The following is a 26,852-nucleotide window of genomic DNA, read 5'->3' as shown; positions in this document are numbered from 1 at the left end:
GGTCCTAATTTAAAGTATCACACTCTATCAGGGGGGTTGGGGCACTCTGTCAGTCATTTGGAAGGAGACAGATATATGATATATTTCCTCATGTGCTCTGTATATTGTTATTTTACACAATATTCAAATTAACCAAAACTTTCCTGAAATAATAATCTTCAGATGATATTTATAACATAACTAATACTGTTTTGAGAAGAAATAAGATTAAGATAAGATCAACATTTTGCTGTGATGGTTGTTTCTTACAGTAGTTTGTAGTCATTGTATGTTAAATATGTTAGGTAGGATGAGGGTTAAACGGAGCTTGAGGTGAGATTGTTTCGTCAACAAGGTCAAGAAATGAACGTTGAACCTCAGTCTTAGTTCATGTTGTTTTATGTCATATTAGTTTAAAAAGTACAGGTCAAATTGTTAGGTCAGTCGAGTAAGATAGTAACACTTCAGATGTGAAAGGGGACCAGGTCATGCCTATGTTTCTCCACAAGGTGGCGGAAGAAGGCTATAGAATAGAAGTGAGGCAATTAGTAAGCAGGTAGTACAGTTTGATTTGAGCAGTCAACTCTGTAAACAGTTGCTTTGATATCACGACAGGCATGCCCTTTATGATCTGTAATCTGTTCATGGGTTCACAGTAGTGTGTGCATTTTATTCATGGGCAGATATAAAATAGGCTGCACATATTATAGCTCATCAGCTTTGGAAAAGAACATAAAAGTGAAATGATTTATGCTAACTACAGGTTGTTTAGGAGATAACAGTAGGAAAGTAATATAGGAAGAATACACATTTTCTGTTCGCTGCAGGCATCTCAGCCATTAATACTAGCGATAAGAGACAAGTCAGCTTCATGCAGGGTTCCTCTATGTTAATGTAGGACATTGGCTAACGTTAATAATTATTAAAGAATCAGGAAAATGTTGGACAGCAGTTAAAAAAACATTCACAACACGTTGTACCTTAGCAACATATTGCGTAAAGACTAACATGTAGCTTTTACAAAACACAAAACCATGTAAAAACGTTAACATCACGCTTATAAAATATTTATGTTCAGTATGACACAGGGTGGCAATGGGGACAAGTTACTGTGTAACACAGTGCGGAAACAACCCGTTTTAGACGGTTTACTTTTTCTTTTTTTAACTTTCACAGTCGAGCTGTAAAACATAAATAAGCAAAGAGTTATGCTACATAACATCCGGTTTGTATGTGTGTTTTATTGTGCTCGGTTATTTTGAAACACTAAATCTTTACTTTTTATCCACATTCTGTTAATCACCCTGTGCTTTCTTTCTTTCTTTCTTTTTTTTTAATGTGTACTTCCGCGTACAATGTTTTTTTCCCACTGACACACGGCAACTTTCGAACAGGAAATCTATTAGACGCTTCGACTGTCGCTTTCTCTGTATTCACGGGTGAGTATTTTATTTCAACACTAATGCTAACGAACATGATAAAGAGTTTGAACTTTTTAAGGCTTTGTGTGGTGAATTTCAAGTCGTCATGGATGTTTTTTTTACCGAGAGAAATGGCTTATTCCAGCCAGAGCTGCAGACGGTTAGCGCCACATACAGGAATGCTGTGCTCGGCTGGCCGTGCACGACATATCTCGTACTCTGGAAAATAAACGACCTGATAACGGTTTTATTTAACATTGTGGTTAATGAATGTAGCAATGGAACAATAATGACTCCCATTAGGAACCTTGAAGTATGTGTCAGAAGCAGTTATGTGGGTATAACAACTTCAGGTAATTTAGCAGAGTTGGCCCGTGTGTATTTTCTGGCAAAGCCATGTAGGATTTTACGACTTGACTTTTAGATCTTATACCAAACTACAAATCACTTTAATATTCCCAAGGGGGGGGCGGGGGTTATGCTGTGTCACTTAAGTTTATAGCTGGTGACCTTGTGGAATTTGATGTATTCTTATCTCCTTTGCAAGAGTATCCTGCTGACATGTATCATAGAAGTAATGTGGTTGTTTCTCATAAGGAAAACACTGTTATAGAATATGGGCTGGCTTGTATTTTTTGTTCTTAAATAGTCTATTCTGTTGTTTTCTGCTCTGTCCATTTGAATCGAAGGCTCTCAGCACTGTGATTTATAGGGACTTATCAGTGCCAGATCAAGCTTTTCGTTTACCTCTTATTTATTTGTCAACATTGTTTTTGCACACCATGAAAAGAAGCTATATGACATGAGTCCCCCCCCCCCCTTCTTTTCCTATACCATCACTAATCTAATCAGCCTATATAGAGTGGGAGTTTTCAGTCCAGACAGTGTTCAGTAATTAGTGTCTGCATATAATTGATTACCCATGATGATTTTGCCTTGTGAAACAGAGGACATTGCCTATGCAGAATAGGCAAGGGTTTTCTTGTGCTCGTAGGAAACTGCAATTACTGTACATCTAGTGTGGCTTCATTATCTCACTGCAGTCATTAACTAAAGATAGGAGGCTGGAACAGTGTGGATTGTGCTTGCCAGTAAACCATAATGTTTTCATTAATCACTCCTTTTTTTGGCCAGGCTAGTTTGACATATTTGTTGTGCCTATGTGGCTTTCACTGCAGCAGGGTTTAAGTATTAGGCTCTGTCTAAACAAACACATAATTCCACTGAATTTTAATAACGAGTAGGTTTGCTAATTATTGGACGGTGCCATGTGTGTGTTAAGGGCGTTGCAGCTGGCGGTTTCGGAGACTGTGACGCGTTCCCAGCCAGACGCTGCACCCCAGAGGCCCCATGTGAAGCAGGGCCCTGCTACTTCCTGTTACGCTCTGCTAAACTAGAGGAGCACTGCACTTGTCATCTCTCCACGTTTTACAAGTGCAGGCTTGTCTGGAGCCCAAAGGCTACCTTCTCTTCCTTTTAAAGGAATGTTGGCGATTTAATCTGAGTTGCTGTGCTGCTCTCTCCTTCCCTGTCTCTCGCTCTCTCTATTGTGATAGGCCTGCGTAAACTCACCCACATCCACTGTCTCTCAGAGAGTAGAAAGTTAAAACTTGGATAGGGGTAGTGAGGCATCGCTGTTAGCCTCTCTGAGAGATACCTAACAACTGGAATGACCGGTAGGCCCCTGCAGTTGGAACAGCCAGGGAGTGTCCTAAAGGCCTGGAGCTGTGTTGAAGACAAGCTAATAATTTACTGTAGTCAGGCTCGGACTTTAAAGGGAACACAGGTATTCTTCTCTGGCTGCAGTTAGATTGACGCACAGACAGCAGATAATGAGAGGCAGAGCGGACGGGCTGCTCTTCTGTCTGTGGGTCAGCATTGAAATCTACTGATTCCTCCTGACTGACATCAGTGTGTGTATGTGTGTGGTGTGTGCACAGGAAGATGGTTATGCTGTACTGTGCCTACTGTGACAGAACTAGGCTATACCTGAAACCACAGCTAATCTCAGCTCTGAGCAAGGTGTCACTGTGTGTTTCTGCAACAGTTTGAATGGATCACTTATGAATACATATGTAGTAATTTATCATATAAAGTGAGACAATAGAGATGTGGCAACTGGACATTTTGCAATACCATTTCTGTTCCTTTTAATATCAGTGGTTGTCGTAGGCTATTTGCAGGTCATGTTGTAAATCATTAAGCAGGTTTTTAGTTTGCATTAGTGTAATGATGCACCTTGGTTTGCCCAGTATTTACTGGATTACTAGATTTAGCCACAAATTGACATTATGGTATCAATAAATGGTTCCATAATGCAATTTTCAGAGAATAATCTATATCATAATATACTAAAACAGACAAAAATAGGCATTTTCAACAAGAAACAGGTGTATATAATATGATGCCAATAGTGATGGCTGTGTTCCATTTAGCTGCTTCAGTTATAGGTCCTGGTATTGTCCATGCTTGATGTCCTGACTTACTGGGACGTTTGAATGGAACAGAGCCATGTAGATGTTATTAGTAGTCTAATACCTGTGCTTTTTCTACCTTGATGAGTCAAACTGTCTGCTGTGAAAAAGACCTATTAAGAAAGGCTAAGGTGGCATCCGAAATCACTCTCTCGTTCACTACTCCCTTCATAATAGATACTTACACTGTAGTAAGCTCTAAATTACTACTATACACATTTTTATATTTTGCATCATTAGTGACAGGTTTTGCACCTATAAAATGCAGTGATTAACATGGAATGTCATGAATGCTACCTTATTCATTCTATTGTGGGACTATATAATGCATACATTTCACATTCTCAGAATTAAGACACTAATAACAGACAGTTCATATACTATATATTAACTAGGGAGTGATTAGGACAGTTACCAATGGAGTCATTTACCATAGGATTTTACACCATAGTTTATATTGCTGTAGCAAAGGGAGATTAAATATACTGTAATAGAAGATTTTAGCCATGTTGCCAATTGTAATTTATATGTGAATTTAATGGTATTAGGATTTATAAATCGCTTAAAAGGTTAACTTCAGTGATTTAGTATTTCACAAAACTGAATGGTCTTAATTAAAGCAGCTGAGGCCAAGATATCCTTACTTACTTACTTGTAGTCCTTAATATGGATCAACTCATTAGTGACGTTCATTAGACCCTCCCTACACGGCATAAAGTGGTTGATTGTCGCACCCGATGCCCATTGTCATTCCCGGTCCTACGTCTCCCGGGTCTAGCTCATATCGTGTAGTCTGAACCTGGCATAACACTTACTGTTTTTTAGTCTCCAAACCCAAGCCGAGAGAACCCTAATGTCATCAGCATGACATCATCAGGATTATATTCTCAGACTTTAGAGAAAATAAAATACATATTACAACTATTTTTTCACAGCCAGATACTGACCTATATGTGTGTACAGTTGTATGTTAAGAGTGTAACATAGTATTATTAGAATACAGAGCCCCACTACACTCATCTGTACTGACTTGTTCTGTCTGAGCTGACAAAATGTTTTAATGTAGGCAAACCATTGATTATTTTGTTCATGTGTTCATTTCAGACCATTCACTGTGAAGCTAGCACATAGGTGCCACTGTTCAGTAGTCATATGGTATCAGCGCATTTACAGGACAATGATTTTTTTTTTTTAAGTGAAATTAGCTCACACAGGCAGCTCAGTGTATTCACCTGCCAATGTCCTCTCTCTGCTGTCATTCAGTACTGCTTCACACACTGCAGTCAAACTAGACAAGCCCCCCTGGTCGCAGTATATGTGGTCGTGTGCATGTGTGAGACATGTGAGTCATGTGTGTGCAGCAGTGACATCCCCCCAACAACTGAATGACCCCCGCCCCCCCGAAACCAAAATGAATGCAACCAGTCTCAGCTCTCACACTTAACGATAAGAGGATTTCCATGGAAGTATAACCCGGGCTTCAGCAGCCTGTTCTTCACACTCTGAAAAAAAGGTAGAAAATGGAAAGAGTTACATCCATCTGTCCAAGTGTGAGTCAGCCAGAGATGGCTGGCTGGAAAGCTGATGTGAGGAAGAGTGAGTGAGAGAGGGAGGAAACGGAGAATGAGCTCTTTCATTTGAGGGTCACAGTGGAAAAAGCGAGACTCGACTCCATAGATGATGTTTACTCTTGAGGAGTGAAAGATGGGGGGTATGGTGGGGCGAAAGGTCTTCCAGTCTGAGTGTTTTTGCAGACAGTGTGCTGACACTGTGTTAGCACTCAGACTTTTACAAACAAAAAGGATTCTTGTATTTGTCATATTGTAATAAATGTTGTAACACTAAGGATACATGATAATGAAGCTTTTGCAATAATACAGTAATTCATCATTTCTATTTTTATTTTGAATGAGGCCAAGATTTTCCATTTCCCTTTGATTAAATGCAATAGCGCAACTTGTCTAGTTTCCACCAGTTAAGTTACTTTATTGTAACTGTGATGTTATGATCAATAGGCTAAGCACAGATTACTTTAACTTGCATGTCAAGTCAGTTATATTTATATAACCCAAAATCACAAATTTGGGTAATATACAATCTAAAACCTACAGCACCCTCTATTCTTAGATCTTTGATTCAATAAGACCAGCAAATAATCACATTTGTAAAGCTAGAAAAAAGAAATACTTTAACGATTGATTCATTTTTTTATTAATTGTTGCCTTTTAATTTTCTGTCAATCAACTGATTGATTGATTCATTGACTATTCATTTCAGCTCTAAAGTGCCCCAGTGCTTTGGCAACCACACTTAATACTATGTACTTGCCTGTACTTGCTGTTTACAGGACTTGGAGAGTAGTACTATGTGAAAGAAATTGCATAAAGCCTTTTGTGGCTTCAGGGGGAGCTGCATGAAATCGGACAAATTGCCTCAAGTGACGTCACTTGAGTCAAGTGGGGATTAAGACTACACGTTTAAAAATGAAAACAATCTGGAGGTGTGGAGTAAGAAAGAAGTGAGCTCACCAGACCTCTGTAGCTCGCTCCTCATCTCTGCTTGAGGCTACAGTAGCCACTCATAACGCACCCAAATCTCCAACTGAACTGTTAGTGGCCGATTTGCATTGTGGGTGATGTAGGCAGCAGATTTTGACAGAGGAGAAGCATTTGTTAAAATAAAAAAGGGGATAGCGTTAGTTCTGCTGTATTGATTATATGCTTATTTTCTTTTAGAACTGTCCATCGTGAGTCTGACAGTGTTAAGTATGAAGTGCAATGTTAAATCAGTGGAGTACTCTTTCTCAAATACAAAAATGTTCAGCTCTATTGTTTGCCTTATCTTGGATGTTAGCTAATCAAAGTTGGAGTCATTAAATCATTGCAGATTTAAATTTGATGTAAAACATTGATTATGATCAGTACAGAGAACTGTCTTGGATAAAGATTGAATTATTACTTGATGCCTTATTAATAAGTCTATCCTGAGGGAGAGAAGAATGTTAAATATCTGGATTGCAAACTACTGGCATGAGGTTAGCATCATGAACCAAGGTGTGCAAGTACAGAGGCATTTTTGGCCTCAGAGACTTTGATTCCCGGCAGGCTGAATTCCTTCCAAAAATGTTCAGTATCAGCTTGTTGTTGCTTTGTTTGGTATGTTGTTAAAATCCACAGCAATCAAACACACACAAACATACATACACAAATACACACAAGAGACTTGTGAATGGATGAGGAGCATTTTTTGTCACAAAATGTCAATCAGATGTTTCTGTGTTTGGCCTCAGCAATTACTGCTACACACACACACACACACACACACACACACACACACACACACACACACACACACACACACACACACACACACACACACACACACACACACACACACACACACACATGGAAGCAGTTAGGCCAAGCTGGAGGTTTACTGTGAGCTGCCAATCCATGCCAGTCGATTGGCCCCGGCCTATCAACTGTTTCCATGATGATGACCTCCTATATGGGGACAGGGAGAGAGGGAGGGTGGGGGTGGGTCTGGCAGTTTGTTGGAGCAGGAGAGTGAACTGTATTTTGGCCCCAAGGAGAGATGACAGAAAATGAAGAGAAGGTGTGTTAGGCCTCTGTGAACATGCGTGGTCATGTGCATGAAGAAGGGAGCAGGCTCCGCAGCAGCTTGTCATTTGGGATACCTTAACATCATCCTCAAATGCTGGGAAGTCTTGCACTGAGATTGGGTGGGTGGGGGTGGGGGATTGTTCAGCATCATTAAAAACCTCTGAGAGCAATGTCTGCTCAGCTGAAATCAAATGAAGAGAAGGTCAAGGATTCTCTGCAACAATTTTATCCAAATAAAGTCATATCAAGACATGTTAGTGGTGCAAAAAGTCCTTTTGAAATCAGAAAACCCAGAGGGATTCAACAGTATCATTTGTTTGGACCTATAGCTGACCAACAAGGCAATAAAAAGACCTGCCTGTGTTTTCCCTGCTCTATTGGCTATAATCTTATTTTAGCCACTACGTAATGGTCGTTGAATTACATAATTGGCCCTTGTCTGCCGGCCATGAATGCACTGGCTGTCTTGGAGCGATCGCACAAGGGTCCGCTTTCTTTTAGGCTAAAGGTGGAGGAGACGGAGGAAGGAGGTTAAGAAAGAGAGAGAGAGACAAGGAAATGAAAAAAGATGTAGCGGGATGGTAGAAGAAAAAAGGATGTGGTCTTCAAAAAGTAGAGGAAAAAAATGTTTGAGAAGGTATTTACACCTTCACCACAGATGAACCACTCCCTCTCTCAGGCATACACTGATGTCACTTACCATGTACGCACACTATCTAATGTATCTGGCAGTGCACCCTCTCCTCTGTTGTTTGTTGCAGTGAAGAGATTTCTGGGAAAACTTTGCCCTCTGTAATGTTCAGACAACTATTCCGTTGCCCTTTTACCTACTTGAACTAACATGCAGACATTAAGTCACATTAGGCCTTGTTATCTTGAAATGTATTATCTCTGCGAGTTGATAAGAGCCTTATCTTTAATCAAGTTGGTGTTTGTAGAATTATTTAAGATGCTTGTGCTGTCTGTTAGGCTAATCTGTTCAGAAGTAATACCTTTTTGGCACTTTTACTAAGTCGGGGCTTGCGAAAGCCAGATTAAAAAAGATAAGCAACCAAAGCAGCAGAAGTTGAAATGTCCTGACTTTCAGTCACTAGTAGCCTATGGGTCAAGCACTTCCAGGGCTCTAGAGTGCAACCGAAATTTGTAAGGGTGCGACTAAGATTTTTCCTAGGTTGCACCGGTGCACCTAACGTCCTTGCATCCGCTGCCTCTCCACGAACGAAGCGATGTTGTTTATATCGATATGGTTTAATGTTGCGTTACATGACCCATTCCTTCTGTAAAGCCGTGCCTGTGTTTGGATCTCTCCTCCACGCAGCCCCGCCCCCATTCACGCTCACCTGCAACATGGAGAGACACAGCGCCGCCGGTCCACATGTTATTAACACAGCTGTATATTAAGTATGAGAGGGAAACCTGTATTGGTACCAGTGTTTCCGCTGGTAACTCTCTGTTATTGCGGCCGCCATGGCGAAAAACACATTAGAAGTTATTAAATGCAACTAACTTCAGTTCGTTGAGTAGGCTAATAGTGTGTGAGACGGAGCCTGCTGGACCCGCCAGAATACCATAGTTCATAAAAATGCAGCGCAGTGATGATACAGACATTTCATAGCCTACACAAGACGTGTGTAACGCCGCTGACCCGCCAAAGTGCATTCGACCCGTGCTGGACCCATTCATAATGAGTCAGCCGTCACTCTGTGAGTAACATACGCTTCAGTCCATCACACTCCCCCTCTCTCCCTCTGTCTCCCTATGTCTTTCTGTCTCTGTTTTTTTGTTTGTTTTTTAAGATTTCGGCCTTTATTGAAAAGTTATGTGAAAAGTGGCTTTGACTTAAAACTGAACATTTAGCCCACTTTGTAAAAAAAATACAGAGCTATAAATACACAAGCTATATATTGTGTATCGCCATTCAGTGCTAATGGCGACGCAAGGAAAAATTTGGGTGCACCTAAATTTTGTGTTGGTGCACCTAAATAAAAACGTTAGGTGCACCAGTGCAACCAAGGCAAAAAGTTAGTCTGGAGCCCTGACTTCTCATAATGCAACTTCATAGTGTCTTTCAGCACACACTGTATGCGTTAAATGCCCATGTTTTTCTCCACATCTCCAATTTGTATAGCAGGATAAGATTTTAAAGTCTCAAACCCAATCCATTGTGACCCCGATGACACCATCAGGGTTATATTCAGACTTCAGACTTCAGTCTTTAGAAAGCTGCCTCGTAAGCTACATTATACAACTGCTTTCAGCGTAGTAGTACGCCCCATGATGTGTAAACTGAACTTGATGTTTAAAGTCAGAGTGTCCCTTTTAAGCCAGCGTTTGTCGGCCTTTTCTCGCTTGTAACTTTAATTTTTAAGGTCACAAAATACTTGTAACCCCAACAAAATGTCAGAAAAGCGAGTTTACTTGCATGTTTGCAAAAAGAGAGACGTAACTAGTTACATTTTCATATTTGCAGTCAAGCGTGTATACAATCTTATTGTGTAATTTGCCTCACAATTGTGACATTTGTAAATTTCACAGTTTACCATGCTTAAAAAATGCACAGCCCACTTACTCCCATTTTTGGGATCAATAAATATCTATCTATCTATCTATCTATCTATCTATCTATCTATCTATCTATTTACACACACACACACACACACACACACACACACACACACACACACACACACAGTCAGAAATGCCTCTGGGTCTGTTTTCACTGAGGTGCTAGCTCACTGTCAACTCTGCCAGCTGGCAGCCAGAACCATTTGGTCAAGGTTGATAGCATTTAGTGTGTATGTGGTTGTTTATGTGTGTTGTCTTTTGGGAGCAGATGCAACGGTTGTAAGCTTTCAGGTGTAGGTCTGTGCTCAAACACAGTTTCTGGTTGCTTCTATACTTGTTTGACTTTCCAGAGTTCCTCACATTCATGTTTCCATTGCCTGTTTTTTTTCTTTCTTTCCACTGTTACTGCCTTGTTCGTCATTTCCTGCTACAGCGTGTCCCCTCTTTTAATTTCTTCTCCAAGCTCCCTCTCCTCCCCCTCCCTCCTCACTAGGCCCCTTGCTCCTTTTCTCTCTCTGTTTAGTTTATAGGGTGTATATAGGCTAGTGCTTGCAGTCACGGTCATGTTTACTAGTCCACGTAAGTCCTAGAAGTTTATGAATGCAATACAGGCGTTGAAATGAGATAAAAAAAAATCTGGGTGTTTAAACATTTATAGGTTCTGTGAAATCCTGAAAAAAAAAATAATTGTAGCGATATAAGTATGACCAGACTTTTCATGTTGAGGATCCCACTTTTATTTAATTTGTGTTTGTCATGGTCTTTGTCAGTCTCAAAGCCATAATACTGCCAAAAAGACATCTCTATGGTGTCTACAAACCCATTCAGAATACAAATGTTTAAACCCTGCAGTTATAGGCCATCCTCTCCCTTTCACACGTTTCTCATGCACTCTGTTCCTCATTTGTTCATCACTAAGTTTCGTTCATGCTGAGCGCGGTAACTTCCTTTTCCAATGACGAGTAGCACAGGAGGTTCGTTTGATGCAGTTTTGTCCGTAATATTTCTTAGAGAAACACTTCTTTTTTTGGGCTCTTGTTTTTTTCAACTTTTATCACTCTCTGCCTTTCTCTCCTTCTCTGTCTCGCTTCTCACTCTCTTTTCATCTGATAGGTAAGGTCATACAAGAAATGGCTCTGATAGCTTCCTGAGGAAATTACACCCACTTCCTGTCTATGTGCCTCCCCATTTGCCACCTTCCCCCAATTTTTTCTTTCTTTTTTTTTTTTTTTTTTTTTTTAATTCTCCTTTGCTCAGGCGCCTCAGGGAGCAGCTAGTGGAGGAGCAGTGGTGCTGGTAGGAATCCCCAAGTCTCTGCTAATGAGTCTGTGGCCTGATAAGAGAGCCAGATAAACAGCAGTACAAACACAGCAAGCTATAGCCATTAGCTGCTGGACTATTTTTGGACACTGCCCTCATAGCATATAGAGGACAGGACACAGCCTATTGTGACCGAGTGTAAGAACAGAACAGTGACCTGTACTTATACAATGGCTTCTGTGGCCAGGTGCATGTAGTAAGTGTGAATGAGTCAAACTCTAATTTTAGTGTTTTTTAGTACAGTAAGATAAAAGCTATGCTAAGTATTCCTCTGTGAATCTTTTACATTTTACACCTTGTCACTACACTCAAAGTTTAAATAGTTGTAACTTTTATGCTCTATGATGTTGACTTATTTTTAAAAACACATCGACTCAGGTTACCACTGACTAAGAAGCATCTCTGATGCTGACATATTAGTCACTATCTGAGCAATTATTACATATAGCATCTTTAGATTATATTGATGCCTAGGTTTATTTCTGTTTTTTGTTGAAAAATGAGCCCATCTCTTATCTATTGGTGGAATGAGTGTGTTGTTTTCAGCACAGTCATCTCAGGCCACGTCCTCATGTACCAAAACAATCTTTTTTTTCCCCCCGTCTTCCCTGGCATCGTTTCAAGAATGTTTGCGTACCAAACGGATCCATTTGTAAATGACTCAACACGCTACTTCATATTCCAGGCCTATAGGTGGCGCTGTTTCTGCTACAGAAATTCATTAAAAGACGGAGAAGAAGAGGCGGAGCATGCGCATTAAGCTTGCGCGCTGTATACAAACAGACAGTAGAAGAAACCAAACAGTCCTAAACCCTAATAGGCTCAATATCTTCTCCAGCAGGAACACAAGCATGTAGTCCGCCATTGTTGTTGTTATGAGACGTCGTCGCGGGATAAAAGGTCGAAGGCTAGAGGTCGAGGGGTGTGGCGATGACATCATTGATACGCAAGTATGCGGCTTCGCCGACCAAACGAAGACGCAAGGGCGGCATTTTGGAATTTTTTCACCCTGGGACTAGGTTTCAAAAAAGTGCGTCGTCAGGCAGTGCGTTTACAGGATTTGTTTGGATGATCGGCCAAAACAATTGAAAACGTGCGTTTACACCAAAAAGTGTTTCCGTGTGGATGGCCCCTCAGCGTCCCCGGATCTGATCCCTGGGGAGTACACAGAGGACAGTGGTGATGGTAATTGCTGTCTGTCACAGTGTCTTTTTTTTATACTACCACTCCGGAGCCGTAAATTTCGCTTTTAAAGAGTAACTCTAAACATCAGGGTGAAAAGCACTGCCCTCTCTGGTTGAAAGTTTAAAGCCTGTTTGACATCTAACCACTACACCACTCATGGGTGTGGTCAGAAGTGGGCTCAAGGTAGGAGACAAAACATTTGCATTTTCACAGATTCCCTCTAGAGCTAGAAGGAAAAGATGTAATTTAATTTTAGGAATCTTTAACTATGCAATTTAACTTTTTTTCGGGGGGTGGGGGATAAATGTGTGTGTGTGTGTGTGTGTGTGTGTGTGTGTGTGTGTGTGTATTGTCTGTAAAGAGCCTTATTGTGAGAAAAAACATTGTTTATAAGATAAGATAAAACTTTGACTGTTCACACAGAAAATGTTCTTGCATTGTTTCTGTCTTGGTGTGGCTACTTCTATTTACTACTTTGTCTGTTTTAGATGCCACTGTTAACAATATTTCAACTGTGGGGTTAAACGTCTGGAGATTATTTTTACTGACCGAAGAAGACAATAAAAACACAGACTGTAACTGGTGTGCAGTAACAAGTAGATCACTTTTTGGCAAATCCACTTAATGATGAACCTTGTCCTCTGTTTGGTTCTGAAAAAAGCACATGATATCAGCACACTTCTACTCATAACACTTTGTGGTTCCACTGCATGTATAAGCACTTCATCACTTGACCTGGTCATGATCCTGCTCCACTAAACGTATCCCACTCCCCTCTGCAGGAGCTTGATTGACAGGTGCAAGCAGTATACGCCGAAGATGCCCACTGATGTAACAGTGACTCAGTTATTATTAGGCTGCAGCGTAACCTTTCAGCGTAAGCTGGTGGTAAAATGAAATGCTAAACTGTTCTGCTGCTTTGTCTAAATATTCAAGAGGTCTGATGAAACAGGTGCTGATTTTTCTTCTGCTTATGTACAGTTTTAGAGCGTGGCCTGGTCAGAGATGAAGAAGGAATGTTGTTGTAGAAACCAGTTGTCATATAATGCACACATACACGCACACGTTCACCAGCAGCTCCCCACAATCACATAGGAATGGCCCCCTCCCACATACGTGCTCAGTCTTAACCCACACATACACAAAGGCACGTACGCTTGATGGCTATCATTGGATTGATGCCACCTGACACTTAGTTAGTACTGGAATGTGATGGGAGGGAGGGGAGGGCTGGGTGGGGGGCAGCTGCCGACTCTCAGGAGCACCGGAGCTGATCTCGGTACCTCTGGGACGCTCTGTTCAAATACTGTATACTACTTGTGGTCTTTCCTTTCTAACTCAGCCACGTCTGTATCAGCCAGGAAGGACCCTCACATTTTGGAGCTTATGCCAGCTATCGTATACTAATAGAGGTGAATGGAAGAGGGTCTGGTTACTGTTGAAGCTCACAGACTGTCTCCATCTGTTGTCTGAACTGTGCCATATGCTGGAATGTACCACTTGGCTCCATCTGGGCAGAGGAGGCTCCCACTCCTGCCCCTCTATACTCTTGTGCTCTTTAAATGCCGAGCAGAGTTGACCTTCCCTACTTCCCTCTGAGACATACCGCAATTGGCTTCCCCCTGACTACTTCAATTCATCGCTTAGAGTACGAACATGTATTACAGTAACTCCAATATCAACCAAGACATAACAATAACAAGGGATTGGCTTTAGCATCTTCCGTAATGAGGAGGCTTCCCTCAAGGTTTAACAAGCATCTTCTGCTTTTGCATCTTAATTGAGTCAAACAGTTAACTGAGATGGAAACAGAAATCATTCACTGTCAGTTTAGTCACTTTTAGAGCTGCAACGATTAGTCAATTAGTCTATTAGTCGATTGAAAATATTTTAACTATTTTGACAATCAATTAATTGTTTAAGTAATTTTTCTAGAAAAAGTGCCAAACATTTGATGGGTCCAAGTTCAAAAATGAAAAAATCTCCTGGTCTTACATTTTTGTAAATTTAATATTTTGGGAGGACATTTAATGAAATCCGCTTTAGCGCTATCATATTGTGAAGGACATTTTTCACAGTTTTTTAGGTTTTATAGACAAAGTGATGAATCGAGAAAATGATCAGATTAATCGATCATGTAAATAATCATTAGTTGCCGCCCTACTCACTTTAAAGCTATAGTGCATAGTTTGTGTTGTCCCCATGAGGAATTCTAAGTAATGACAACAACACTGTCTGCGCGTCAACATGATACAAGCCTTGCGATACCCGCCCCCCCATTATTTGGAGAGAAATAGGGGTGGGAATCACCAGAGGCCTCATGATACCATATCATCACGATACTTATGTCACAATACGATATTGTGATTTTAAACATATTGCAATATTCGGCGATATATTGCAATTTATTACCTTTTTCCAACTTCAAATCTTTCCCAATTTCAAATGATGTCCCCGAAAGGAAACTTAGTCAACATCTGTTTTATCTAAGAAGATAAATGTCTCTGTTTGTTTATCTTTCTTCAGTTGTATTGCTGCAAAATGGGATTGTCAAGCAGACAAACTGACCAACACATATAATAAAAGATCGATACTTGGCGTCTGTGTATCGATACAGTATTGCCACAGAAAATATTGTGATACTATGCTGTATCGATTTTTTTCTCCCACCCCTAGAGAGAAAGAAGAAATGCAGATTCCCTTATCTGAAGCAAAGGTCTAGGGATAAGCAGGTTTGTTGTGCAGGTTGTAAAGCTCTTTTAGGCACATTTTTGGCTATAGAAATAAAAATAGCTTGACATGTTTTCAGATAACATAGTATAAACTACATAGGTGTGCCAACTGACAAATGTATGTCTTTATGAGGTTATATTGACCAAAATGGAAACTGAAGTGAATACAGGTGACCGACATTCTACAAGATTTCTGGTGCCTTCTCAGTTAACAGAGTTGTTGTTCCTACGCACCTGTCACTGTATGATATGCAAGAAAATAGTTTTCAGTTGTGCTGTAATAGTGAAAGAATCTCATCTTTTTACCAGGAAATGTTATTATGTCTGTTATAGCTGTTGTTGTCGTGGTGACATAACTTTGTGTTTGCCTGGGTAAGGTTGCGTTGGCGGCGTAACTTTGGTAAGGAGGGGTGTGTGTGTGTGTGTGTGTGTGTGTGTGTGTGTGTGTGTGTGTGTGTGTGTGTGTGTGTGTGTGTGTGTGTGTGTGTGTGTGTGTGTGTGTTTGTCTCCGTTTGTCTGTGCAGATGTGTGTTCATGGCCCTGACAGGCCTGTGACTCTCTGTTTGGCTAACCCCTCCTACGCATGTTGCTCCAATACTGGCCTTTCTCAACCCCACAGCCCACTGGTTATGAACATGAATGAACACATTCTCTCTCTCGCTCTCGCTCTCGCTCTCTCTCTCTCTCTCTCTCTCTCTCTCTCTCTGACTAACAGCTCTGCCTCTCTTTCTGACTCTTTACAAGAACTCCCCTTGACCTCAAAGCATTTGTCAGCTCTCCTGCCTTCCACTTAAACAAACACTGTATTCAGGCCCTGAATCAAATTGCGGTCTTGTACACGCTCACATTTCCTTTATCAACTCTAACCACTAAGTGATTTTTCAGTTCCTACTTAATGCTACTTAAGCAATCTGCACAACCAATCCACATTCCCACATATAATTAGCCATGCTCTGTGAACATGCACACTTCTGTAAAACATCCTTCAATTGACTCAACCATTATCAATTCTGCATATCCAATCAGAACAATTTTGAATGTCTGATTGAGTCTTTTTACATTATAGTACATCAGTATTTTAGATATACTTAGACTGAGTGATATGAATACAATTGTCTATTCCAGTATATGTAATTGTATGTTGTAATATTGATATATATATCAAAATATAGTGCTTTAAAAAACACTTTTAGATAAATTAACTGCACAGGAATGTCTGTTTTTTTCCCAACCAAATGGATCAAATATCTGACAAATCAAGTTATTCTTTTCACATTGATGCAAAAATCCCATGAATTGATCTTACCATAAAGTTGTTCTGCTAAAGAGATTTTCATACAACCAGAAATATTAAAGGTTTAGCTTTCTCAGAAGAAATGGTATGGACATTTTTTTTATTCTTCTGGTGTATATAAATAATAATAATAAACTTTATTTATCAAGCACTTTTCGGGCTTTTTCAGAACATAAAGCCAAAACAGAACTGAATAAACTAAAATAAGGGTAAGCTACGCATATGATTTATATCAAAGAGGACACAGACTCTTCTCAGGCAGATTATTCCAGATTTTTGGAGCCTTTACAGAAAAGTCTTACTTTACATTCATTCACTACCATCAACACAACATGGCTGTGGAACTTGGATGTGTAAAGTTTTGGAATTCATAACTCTAAATCTATAAAATAACAAAAAAAAACAATCGTGCTCCTTACTACAAGGCTTTAATCCCTTCAGGGACTATTGGACTCACTTTTTCCTCTCGCTACTTTGACTCATACTTCTCTACACTCTGCCCTCTGTACTCACCTAGCAGTGGACAATGGTAAATGTTGTACAGTGTAGCTGTTGGCTTTTTGATGTGTTTATGTGTTTGGGTGTTCCCCGGTAGTGGCGCTGTCCTGGGTCTGCGGCCTTCAGAAGACTGAATACAAGAGCTGTGTTGTTTGTGTGTTTTGGGTGTGTATGCGTGCAGGGGAAGTGGTGTGAGGTTTAAAAGGTGGGGGTAAATTGATCACCCATTCCGGTGCGTTTGTTTTCCCCCATTCATGGATTTCAAAGGCAAGGAAAAATTTGGCCAAACTTCAGAGAAAGCTCAAATCGAAGATGCTATTTCGCAATGCATGTTAAACACTGAATTATTCCCTCTTGATTTCAACACCTAAACTAAATGTTTTCGTGTGGCCTGGGGGAAGAGGACTTCAGCATTTCACAGAACACCCCCCCATCTTAATAAAATATTCAAAGTTATTTAGCTAAAAAAAACTTTTGAATTGCTTCATTATCCATTAATTATCATTTATTATCAGCCATTCCCAGTAGCCTCATGATTTATTTCAGGAGAGAATAAGCTTTACTAAACAAGTAAATATCGCAGGCTTTGTCAGTGGTTCCTCAGATCATAGTTTAGTTCTTGCAAGTCACAAACTCCTATATTTTGCTTAACCTGTAGCTGATGCTTGACAGTATTTTTTTTTTGCCTCGCTTGGCTCATAAGAATGACATACTACTTATAGTAATTAAAGGACCTTATGCATTAATACACATCAGGCCTGTCTGTCTCTTAAGGAGGCGTGATTGGATTCTGGGAAGTTTCCGCTTGATGTGATTTTTCACTTGGAAAGTTCACCGTGTCCATCTGTCTTTATGTCTGGCTCTGCTCAGCGGGGAGTCAGGACGTCAAAGAGGAAGCCTACAGGTTTAAATTATAGTGCAATGTTTGCTAATTGTCTTGTTTTCCTCCCCCCTCTATCTTTCTCTCTCTCTCTCTCTCTCTCTCTCTCTCTCTCTCTGTCTCTCTCTCTCTCTCTCTGTCTCTCTCTCTCTCTCTCTCTGCATAGCAGGGCGTGTTTGGGGCTCAGTGCTCAAACCCAGCCATGAGCATCATCGGGGCTGAGGATGAGGATTTCGAGAATGATCTCAATGATGTGAGTGAATAAAAAGGTGGCACAAGACAGCTTAGCGTAATTTCAAATAATTTAATTTATGGCCTCTCTCTCTCTCGCTCTCTCTCTCTCTCACTCTCGCTCGCTCTCTCACTCACTCTCTCTGTCTCACACTCTCTCTCTCTCACACTCTCTCTCTCTATCTCTATCTCTCTCTCTCAGGTTATGGATGACCAGTGCGTACACTTCAAAAATATAGATGTGTTGAAGGAACGGCCAACCCACCTGCTGGTCTTCATGCAACATGTCATTCTACAGTTTGACCCTGCTCCTCTGGTGAGAACTACAACTCCCATAATGCAACACCCTGTCTACACAGGATGTGTTTCAGCCATGTCTTTCTGTCATCCATCTCATACAAGTCTGATGGAACATAGATGCGTCTATTTTAATCATTACAGATGTCTACACAGGTTGTGTAATGGCATGCATGATACTTGCACTTTACAAGTGTCAGTGTTTCCCACAGGTTGAGAATTTACTTGTGGTGGGTGGCGCAGGATGTGACGGCGTGGTGCGTGACGGCTGGGTTTAGAAATAAACTATTCCAATGGAGGTTTATTAACTATTCATGACTCATTCATATACAATGACTACATAACATTAACAGATCATTTTGAATGAAATAACTATTTATATATTAAACAAATTGGACTAAAAGATGATGCCATGATGTGCTTTGTCAATTAAATCTGGTGGGTTTGTCAAATGTTATGGTTCAGCAGATAAAATACCTGATTACCCGGAGCCAAATTACCCCAAATGTTATATGTATTAACAACTTAACCTAATATCTCAACACTGTCTCCTCCTAACTCCTGTTAAATAATATAAGACTAAGGGCCCTGACACACCAACCTGATTATCGGCCGTCAGACAGTCTGGCGAGTCTGTTTGGTTTGTTCTGTGCCGTCGTCCGTCAGAGGAGCTGTCGGCCTTTATTTTGGCCGACCTGACATGCTCAGTCGGAGACAGGGCAGTCGGGACTCACCCGGAAATGACAAGCGGGATGAGCCTTTCAAAATCTGATGAAAATCTTTTAAACTGACCTTTGTCGATCTGAAATGAAGACAGATTCAGCAACTGCATGGCCTATTTCTCGCTTAAAATGTTTTCAGACACATGTTTCGGTGAACTATTTTAGTACAATATGAGATCGTATTCTGAACAAGCCGCCATGACAGTCTGGCTGTGACTTTCCGGAGAAAAAAGACCCACGTGACGCGTTCGTCCTATCAGCTGCCGGTTTTCATTTTCTGGGAAACAATACAGAGAAGCGCTGCCTGCTACTATTGTATGGAGACGTATTACGTTTCGCGCACGCGCAGAGCGTACGCTCAAGTCGGCGTCGCCTCAGTGTGTTTTCAGGCCTTCTTTTGGACATCGGGGACCCGACTGATCAGTCCGACTGCCTTTTCTGCCGACGGTCAGCCGTCTGGTTGGTGTGTAACAGCTTTAAGGCTATCTAATTGAATATAATTCTTTTTCATTTTGTTTGTTGGATCATTGTTCGTTCTTTGAAGTGTTTTGGGGATCCCTTGTACATGTTATACTTGTATATATGTCCGTGTTGTACTCATTAATATCTAATCTGAACAGATTTCTGTTGTAGTTCAAAACTTTTACAGCCAGCTTGCCTACATGAACATCTTGGGTTTTATTCTGGCTCGAGTTTGTTTTAAGGCATTGAATATCTTTAAAGAAATTTAAAGAACTCCACAATAAATAATAATTAAAATGAATTTGCTCAGGAATGAGATTCTACTTATGTGATTGCTGATGATTGTTAATCCAACATATATATATATATATATATATATATATATATATATATATATATATATATATATATATATATATATATATATATATATATAGTACATGTATAATAGAATTTTACTGCACTTGAACTAGAGGAATTTTACTTTTTTATTATTACAACATGGGTCTTGTTTTTGTTGTGGATTCAAATTGATTTATAGACAAGATTGCACATTTTGCCCCCTTGTGTGTCAGTGCTGATATAAAGCATTCCTGTCCTTTCCCCTTTGTTCTGCATGCAGACACCGTGACCCACCCAGGTACTGTTACATCTCCCACAGCCATGACAACCTCCTCCTTTATTACCCTCTTTGTCTCATGGAGGTCCATGTAGAGAATAGAAGTATGTCAGAACATCAGAAGTGTAAATTGTTTATCGAAGACAGTCATAATAGTGTTTAATGACTAATTGAGATTGAAGTATGTGCGTGATTATGGCTGACAATGACTATCATTTTATGATATATTGTCCTTATGATTAAAATACCCAATTAGTCTCGGTGTTTTGATGAACAGCACTTCAATTCTTGTCAGCAGCAGCTTGACTTTAAGGGTCAGGTAAAATTAAGTAAAATTAGTTTTTATAAAAAAAATTTTAACAGGGACGATGCACATGTTAACATTAACCTTGTATAAGAACAAGGAGAGATGCATTGTACCAGGTTGTAGCTTAAGTGCTATTTTCCGCCCGTAGTCCCTTATATATTATGATATGCCAGTATATCATGAGTTGTGGTATCAAATACTCTGTTAATTGTGCACATAAGAACATAAACCTTGGGAGTGCATTAATACAGCATACAGGACATTAAAGGCTATTGCATCTTCTGTCTGTCTCTCCTCTCAGCTGTGTTACCTCCATGCTGACCTCTTCAAGAACCTCAGTGCCAAAGAGACCAAGAAACAGTTTGTGGAGTTCTACAACACTTTCTTGGACAAGGGTGCAGTAAGTAGCACACTAACACTGCATTTCCTGTAAGATATTCGTCTGCATGCCAGTTTAAAGTGGATGCGAACGGACTTGAAATAACGAGCGACTTCATTATCAAGAACACAGGAATAAAGTTTTGATCAAATTAAATGTATTGGCTTAAACTTAAGGTAAAATAAAAACAATGATCATGAGAATGGTGTTAGTCAGTAAAGTTGGTAACAAAACACACAAGACCGTGCCTGCAACCGCCAAGTAGCAGGCAGAAAGGGAGAGATGTCACATTGATAACATGAAGACACATGCAGTATTGTATTCTCGTGCAATTCATCTAGCCTAAGATTATGAACATTATCACTGTTGGGCAAGTTACTCACGAAGTGCAATATGTTACTCTTAACCTTACAGGAGGGGTCAACTATCAGCCTAACTGCATAACTTCAAACATTTTGCATTCAGTCGGTTATGGTACGAAGACTATCGCACATTAACATAGGCCTATTAAGTTTTTTTGTCGGGTGTCACAAAGGCTTACATTACACGAGAGAGAGAGAGGAGAGGGACACTGCTCTGCTCCGCTCACAGTGACATGTTGGATGTCAACGATGTTCCCACTCAGATCACAGCCTTTATATAACGACAATACTTCCAGCTGTTGAAATTATTCCTCTTAGTCATCCTTTGTTTAGCTTTTTGGCTAGTAGCCGACGTGATGGACCTACTCTGGCCCTGACCTGCCTCACGCTAAATTACCACAAACGTACATCATATAAGCAAGCCTACCCGGGACAAAAACAAATCACGAGTAACACAGTAACGCAGCGTTACTTGCATTAGAACTGTAATATAATTTCTGTTTTGGAAATTGTAATCCCTTACACTACTCGTTACTGTGGAAAGTAATACTATTACAGTAATACATTACTAAGTAATGTGTTACTGCCCAACACTGGACATTAATACTGTATTTGGCTTTAAGCACTCTTAACAGATTTGTGTTGATCACTTTTTCTTTAAAGTGGACATATCATGCTTTTCCGTATTTAGTATTTATAGACAGTGTCTCATACAGAGGGTGAAGGTGCAGCAGCCATGGGCAGTATGAGAAAGATAGATAGTTTTTAACAATAAAGCATGTAATCATGTCCTAGCATCCAGGAAGACCTCCATTGCACTGTTTGGACTTGGTACCTTATTGTGATTACCTTAGCAGATGCTGCAGATGCCAAATTAATGAATTATCACATGTATGTTTGCATGGTTTTGTGGTTTGACACACTTCCATTATAGTCCTATAATGATATACTTTAGGATTAAATCTCCTGTTAGACCCTCAATAGGCGCTCTCTTTCTTTACATTTTATATTCTGTGATTCTTTGCTTTAGAGAGTTATGTCAGTTAGTCGCTAATTCTTGCTCTTTCAGTCTTTGGTGGTGTGTATTTTATAGAAATCAATTCAGATAAACCTAACAGCCATTGCAATATAGGTATTGGATTATTTTCTCATTGTGTTCCATCAATAGGAATTTGATATACTGCACAGCTGTAGTCTATGAGTTGAACTCAGGAGAGACAATGTGTGATTTGTTTGTGAGTGCACGGCTGTTTGTCGGCTTTGTTTGCTCTGCCTGTACTCTGTATCTGTGGAGCACATTTCAGTTTCTGTGTGTCACTTTCCATTGCTCCTCCCTGCACACCTGGCCTCTGTCTCCTTCTCCTCCTCAAAACTCACACACTGCACATGCCTGTCAGCTGAGCTGGCTTGTGCTGCACTCGTTCCCTGTCTGTCTGTTAGTCTGTCTGTCTTTTGTACGAACCCACAGCTTCCTGTCAGGATCGTGGGAAAGCACTTAAGAAGGAATCATCCTCTCTTAGCCTCGCTTTTTTAATTTTTTAAACCTTAATCTTTTGTAGACCCATTGACATAAAGTTGGCCCTTGTGGTTATTTTCATGTCAATGAAAGAGCTATGTCTCTTCCATTTGGAACATGTGTTGTTTCTCTTTTTTTGTTTTGTTTTATTTCTAATGTTGAAATGACCCCTTGTGGCAATATGTAGCTACTGCACACTTTATTTGGATTGTTGTCAGTTGATATACCACACTGTTTTGCCTTGTGTCAATACATAACAAAGGAGCAATTATCTATATACACTCAGTTGCCAGTTTAAGTACACCTAGCTCAAACTAATGTTTGTTTTAGAGACGTGTTGATTCAACTTTATGATTCTTTTTGAGGCTGTATTTTGTGGTGCTGTTGAATTGTATTGCATTATACAGGTGTTCTGTTATTTAGCCTGCCCTTACGGATTTGAAAGTGGGGGACATAATAATAGAAACACATGTCACCCGTGTAAACTACATTCTCCAAAATTACCATACAGTTGAATCAATGCCTCTCAAAAACTCAACACTATACCCTCCATGAAGGTAGGATTTATTAAAGGACTGTTGTACACAGATCTGCAGTGACTTATAGAAAAACCAGACTCGTGCATATCAGTAATTTTGTGCGATCTGATCTATCTTAACATATGGGATTTAAATTAAAATCTATTTTGTCTTTTGCTCCACAATATAGATTCTCAGAGTGGTACTACCAGCGAATGTAGCCTACGAATTGGGTAAGTTGTCTTCCTGTGGTGTATTTAGGAAATCTTTATATATTTGTTGCCACACACACACACACACACACACACACACACACACACACACACACACACACACACACCTCAGACCCTCACTGTGTCTTCTTCTGTGTGTCGCTGATTCTCATTCATTTACTTCTCCTGTCCCCCTTCTCTAAGACCGAACCCGTCCAGATCTGCTCCACGAGGACACCCAAAGGCGTTATGCTCAGGAGGTTCAGATCCTGCAGGCTGCTGAAGTGGCCAAACAGCTGGAAGATTTCAGGTTAGAATCCCCATCCTGAACTCTACTCAGTCATGTATAGTCTTAACTTTACCCCAAATATTACAATATTTGTCTTAGGTCATGATCACAGCACTCTGCTTTGAGACTAATGATTATCATGTGTTGAGAGACCTTATGCTCTTAGTTCTAAAAATGATATGAGTATACAGTTTGTATACTTAATAAAGAAAGTGTACATACTTTTTATATTTCGAATAAATAAACAAAATAAAATGTTATTTTATTAAATTTTATTAAAAATAAAATAAATAAACAACTACCATTATATTGTTCTATATCTGGTCACGGTGTCTTTCTGCCAAATGAGTTGTGCATACAGCAGCATTGTTTACTGTGGTTACCGTGGTTACTGCAGCGGCAAAAGGCATATCTGCCTCTGCTAGAAGTATAAAATAAACATCAAACGAAAAGCGCTGGAAAAAATTGTGTGTTTATTTAGCTTTAGTCAGACAGATTTTTCATAAACATTGCACCGTGAGCAATTTTTACATTTACAAATTTGTCTTGATTTAGTGATTGTCCCACGACCTTCCTCCCTTTTTTTTTCTTTTTTTTCTTCTGTGTGTTTTTTTTATCCACTGCCTGTATAATGTGGATAATGTGAAAAAAAACAACAACATCAAACGAGAACCAGCCCTAGAAACAAACACAGTTGTCTTTGATTTGATTGTCACTGATGTCTTAAATTATGCAGTGAGTTGAAATCTCATTTCCGGAATTAATATAAAGAAGATGACAGCATTCTTTAATAAAAGGCTTAAGACAGAGGACAGAGAAAGATGACAGACTATAATAAGCTATTTTAACATCTTCAGACTAGTAACTAAGTATGGGGACATTTAAACCACTGTCAATGTCTCATACAGTCTAACACGTTCTTAATAAACCAGCTTGCCAGATGAGACCGTTCAAGTGGAAAGTAAGGGTCAGTCTGAGACTCAAATCAGAGAAGGGTGAGCAATTATACAGTTAGTGAAATATCAAGGCCTAATAACTAAAAATGAAGTTAATTCACGCACCACCTGTGTCTAAAAGAAAATCCAGGGAAAACCCTGGTGTAATGAAATGTCACTCAGGAACGTTTCTGCTGTATATACTGTACTCAGACCTAAAGAGAATAGGTGTTCAATTTATAGTTATTTCTCATTTTCTCAGAACTACTGACATTTAAGCTCTAACCTGTGAGTGTTTCTGAGGTTTGAAATGTTCAGTGAAATCAGTAAACCAGCAAGCGAGCTAAAAGCTAACTTTTAATTAGTGACATAAACCACATTTTTTGTTTTGAATGGGAGGAAATCAGAAAACCGTGGTAATGGAGCAATAACTTAAGGATTCTTGACACACAGCCACTTTAAATGACTATATGTTTTATATTATATATATTTTTTCAATATGAAAATAAACTTACAGAACAGAAACTTGCTTTAGATAAGTAATTTATCCTAGAGGAATCTATTTTTGCGTTCCTATTTGATACATAACCATGATGCTTATGCTTATGCTAGTTTTTTAACCTGAACAATATAATGTTTAGTTGGGCTGCCTTGCATTTAGATGTACAGGAAAATTACCTGATGTGAGATTTTCTGCTAAAAAGCAGTGCACTCAGAACACGAAACAAACAAATGCAGACATCATAGAAAGGATAATGACAATTTGTCTTTCGTGGATTAAAAAGGTACTGTTCTTTTGTAACTGTTGATGAATGGCCATATTTTAGTTTATATGGTAATGCACTGAGCAGCCCTCTTCATCTACAGTATATTATGTGTCTGCTCACAGAATCTGGAAAACATGAATCAGTATACTGTATTAATCCTTTTTTCAATATTAATCTTGCCAAACTACTGCCTCCTATTGCTGTCTCTTGCACAGGCAGAAGAGGATGATGGGTATGACACCCAACGAGGCTGAGCTCATTGACGTGGAGAACCACTATCCCACCGACCGCATCCCGATGGAGATGAAGGAGAAGTCTGTAGCCGAGAACCTGCTGGACAAGATGTCAGAGACACAGTGAGCGTTTCTCTCTTCCACTGCAACACCCAAAAGAAGCATTAAAATGTGCCTATTAGGAAGAGTTGCTGGCAGTATTATTGCCTACCTAGTATAAACTAGCAATAAGGAAGGAGTTTAGATTGGATATACAACTTACCTAGTCAAATGATCAGTACAAAAAATTAGCAACTGCTTTAGAAACTATCTGGCTCTCTGATTACAAAGTTGTACAGGCCTGTGTACATAAACACATGAGGAGAGAGGTCAACTGCGACTTCCAAGGAGCACTTTGGTGCTAACAGAGATTTAAAACTAAAGATTGCGCTTAAAGGCTCTGACACACCAACCCGATTATCTGGCGAGGTCGGTGACTCGAGTCTGTTCGGTGTGTTCCGTGCCGTCGTCAGTCGGAGGAGCTGTCGGCGTTCATTTTGTTCAATGTTGGTCAGTTTTGGATGACTGTAGCAAATAAGGTACCTTAATCTGTTCTTACTTGCAATGATGAAGTGTTTTCAATTTGATTTGCACCTCCAACTGGCCTCTCGCACAGCAGCCAAGGCTCATGGGTCATAGTATCTACTGCAATTTGCCACACAAAACAGACAGAAAAAGCATGATTATTTAGAATTTAAGTTGGAAATAAATATGCATTACATAAACATAAAGCATTGTTTGATTATCCAGGAGACTTCCTCAAGGTTGAGGAACAACTAGCTCTTAGCTTTTAGACCAAAAATATCCTAGAACTATGGAACCAGAGGATCTAAACTCTGAAACTAAACTAGTTCTAAACTAAACTACTAACATTTATATAGTAATTGGATGAGGAAAATACTTGTGTCCTCTCTATTCCCTGCTGCTCTATTTCCTTTAAGCTGAGAGAATGATTGGTCTTTCAGATAAAAAATATGGAAAAGCAGCCTTTTT

General features: G+C 39.8%; 1 protein-coding gene across 5 annotated transcripts in view; it reads left to right on the top strand.

Moving 5' to 3' along the window:
• The first annotated feature begins 1,229 nt into the window (after positions 1 to 1,229).
• Positions 1,230 to 26,852, top strand: part of arhgef1 (Rho guanine nucleotide exchange factor (GEF) 1) — a 45,204-nt gene continuing 19,581 nt past the window's right edge. For 3 of the 5 annotated variants that reach the window (XM_078252495.1, XM_078252494.1, XM_078252492.1), the window contains exons 1-7: positions 1,230 to 1,418; positions 18,141 to 18,224; positions 18,405 to 18,518; positions 20,911 to 21,009; positions 23,575 to 23,617; positions 23,801 to 23,906; positions 25,803 to 25,943. In XM_078252495.1, the coding sequence (XP_078108621.1) occupies positions 18,174 to 18,224; positions 18,405 to 18,518; positions 20,911 to 21,009; positions 23,575 to 23,617; positions 23,801 to 23,906; positions 25,803 to 25,943 (554 nt within the window). In that variant the 5' untranslated portion in view covers positions 1,230 to 1,418; positions 18,141 to 18,173. Of the gene's footprint in view, positions 1,419 to 18,137; positions 18,225 to 18,404; positions 18,519 to 20,910; positions 21,010 to 23,574; positions 23,618 to 23,800; positions 23,907 to 25,802; positions 25,944 to 26,852 lie in introns of all 5 variants that reach the window. The other 2 variants (XM_078252493.1, XM_078252497.1) reach the window with 2 other exon arrangements.

This window comes from Sander vitreus, chromosome 6 (assembly GCF_031162955.1).
Source record: "Sander vitreus isolate 19-12246 chromosome 6, sanVit1, whole genome shotgun sequence".
NCBI classification, from domain to species: Eukaryota; Metazoa; Chordata; class Actinopteri; order Perciformes; family Percidae; genus Sander; species Sander vitreus.
This window is presented reverse-complemented; position numbering and strand designations above follow the sequence as displayed.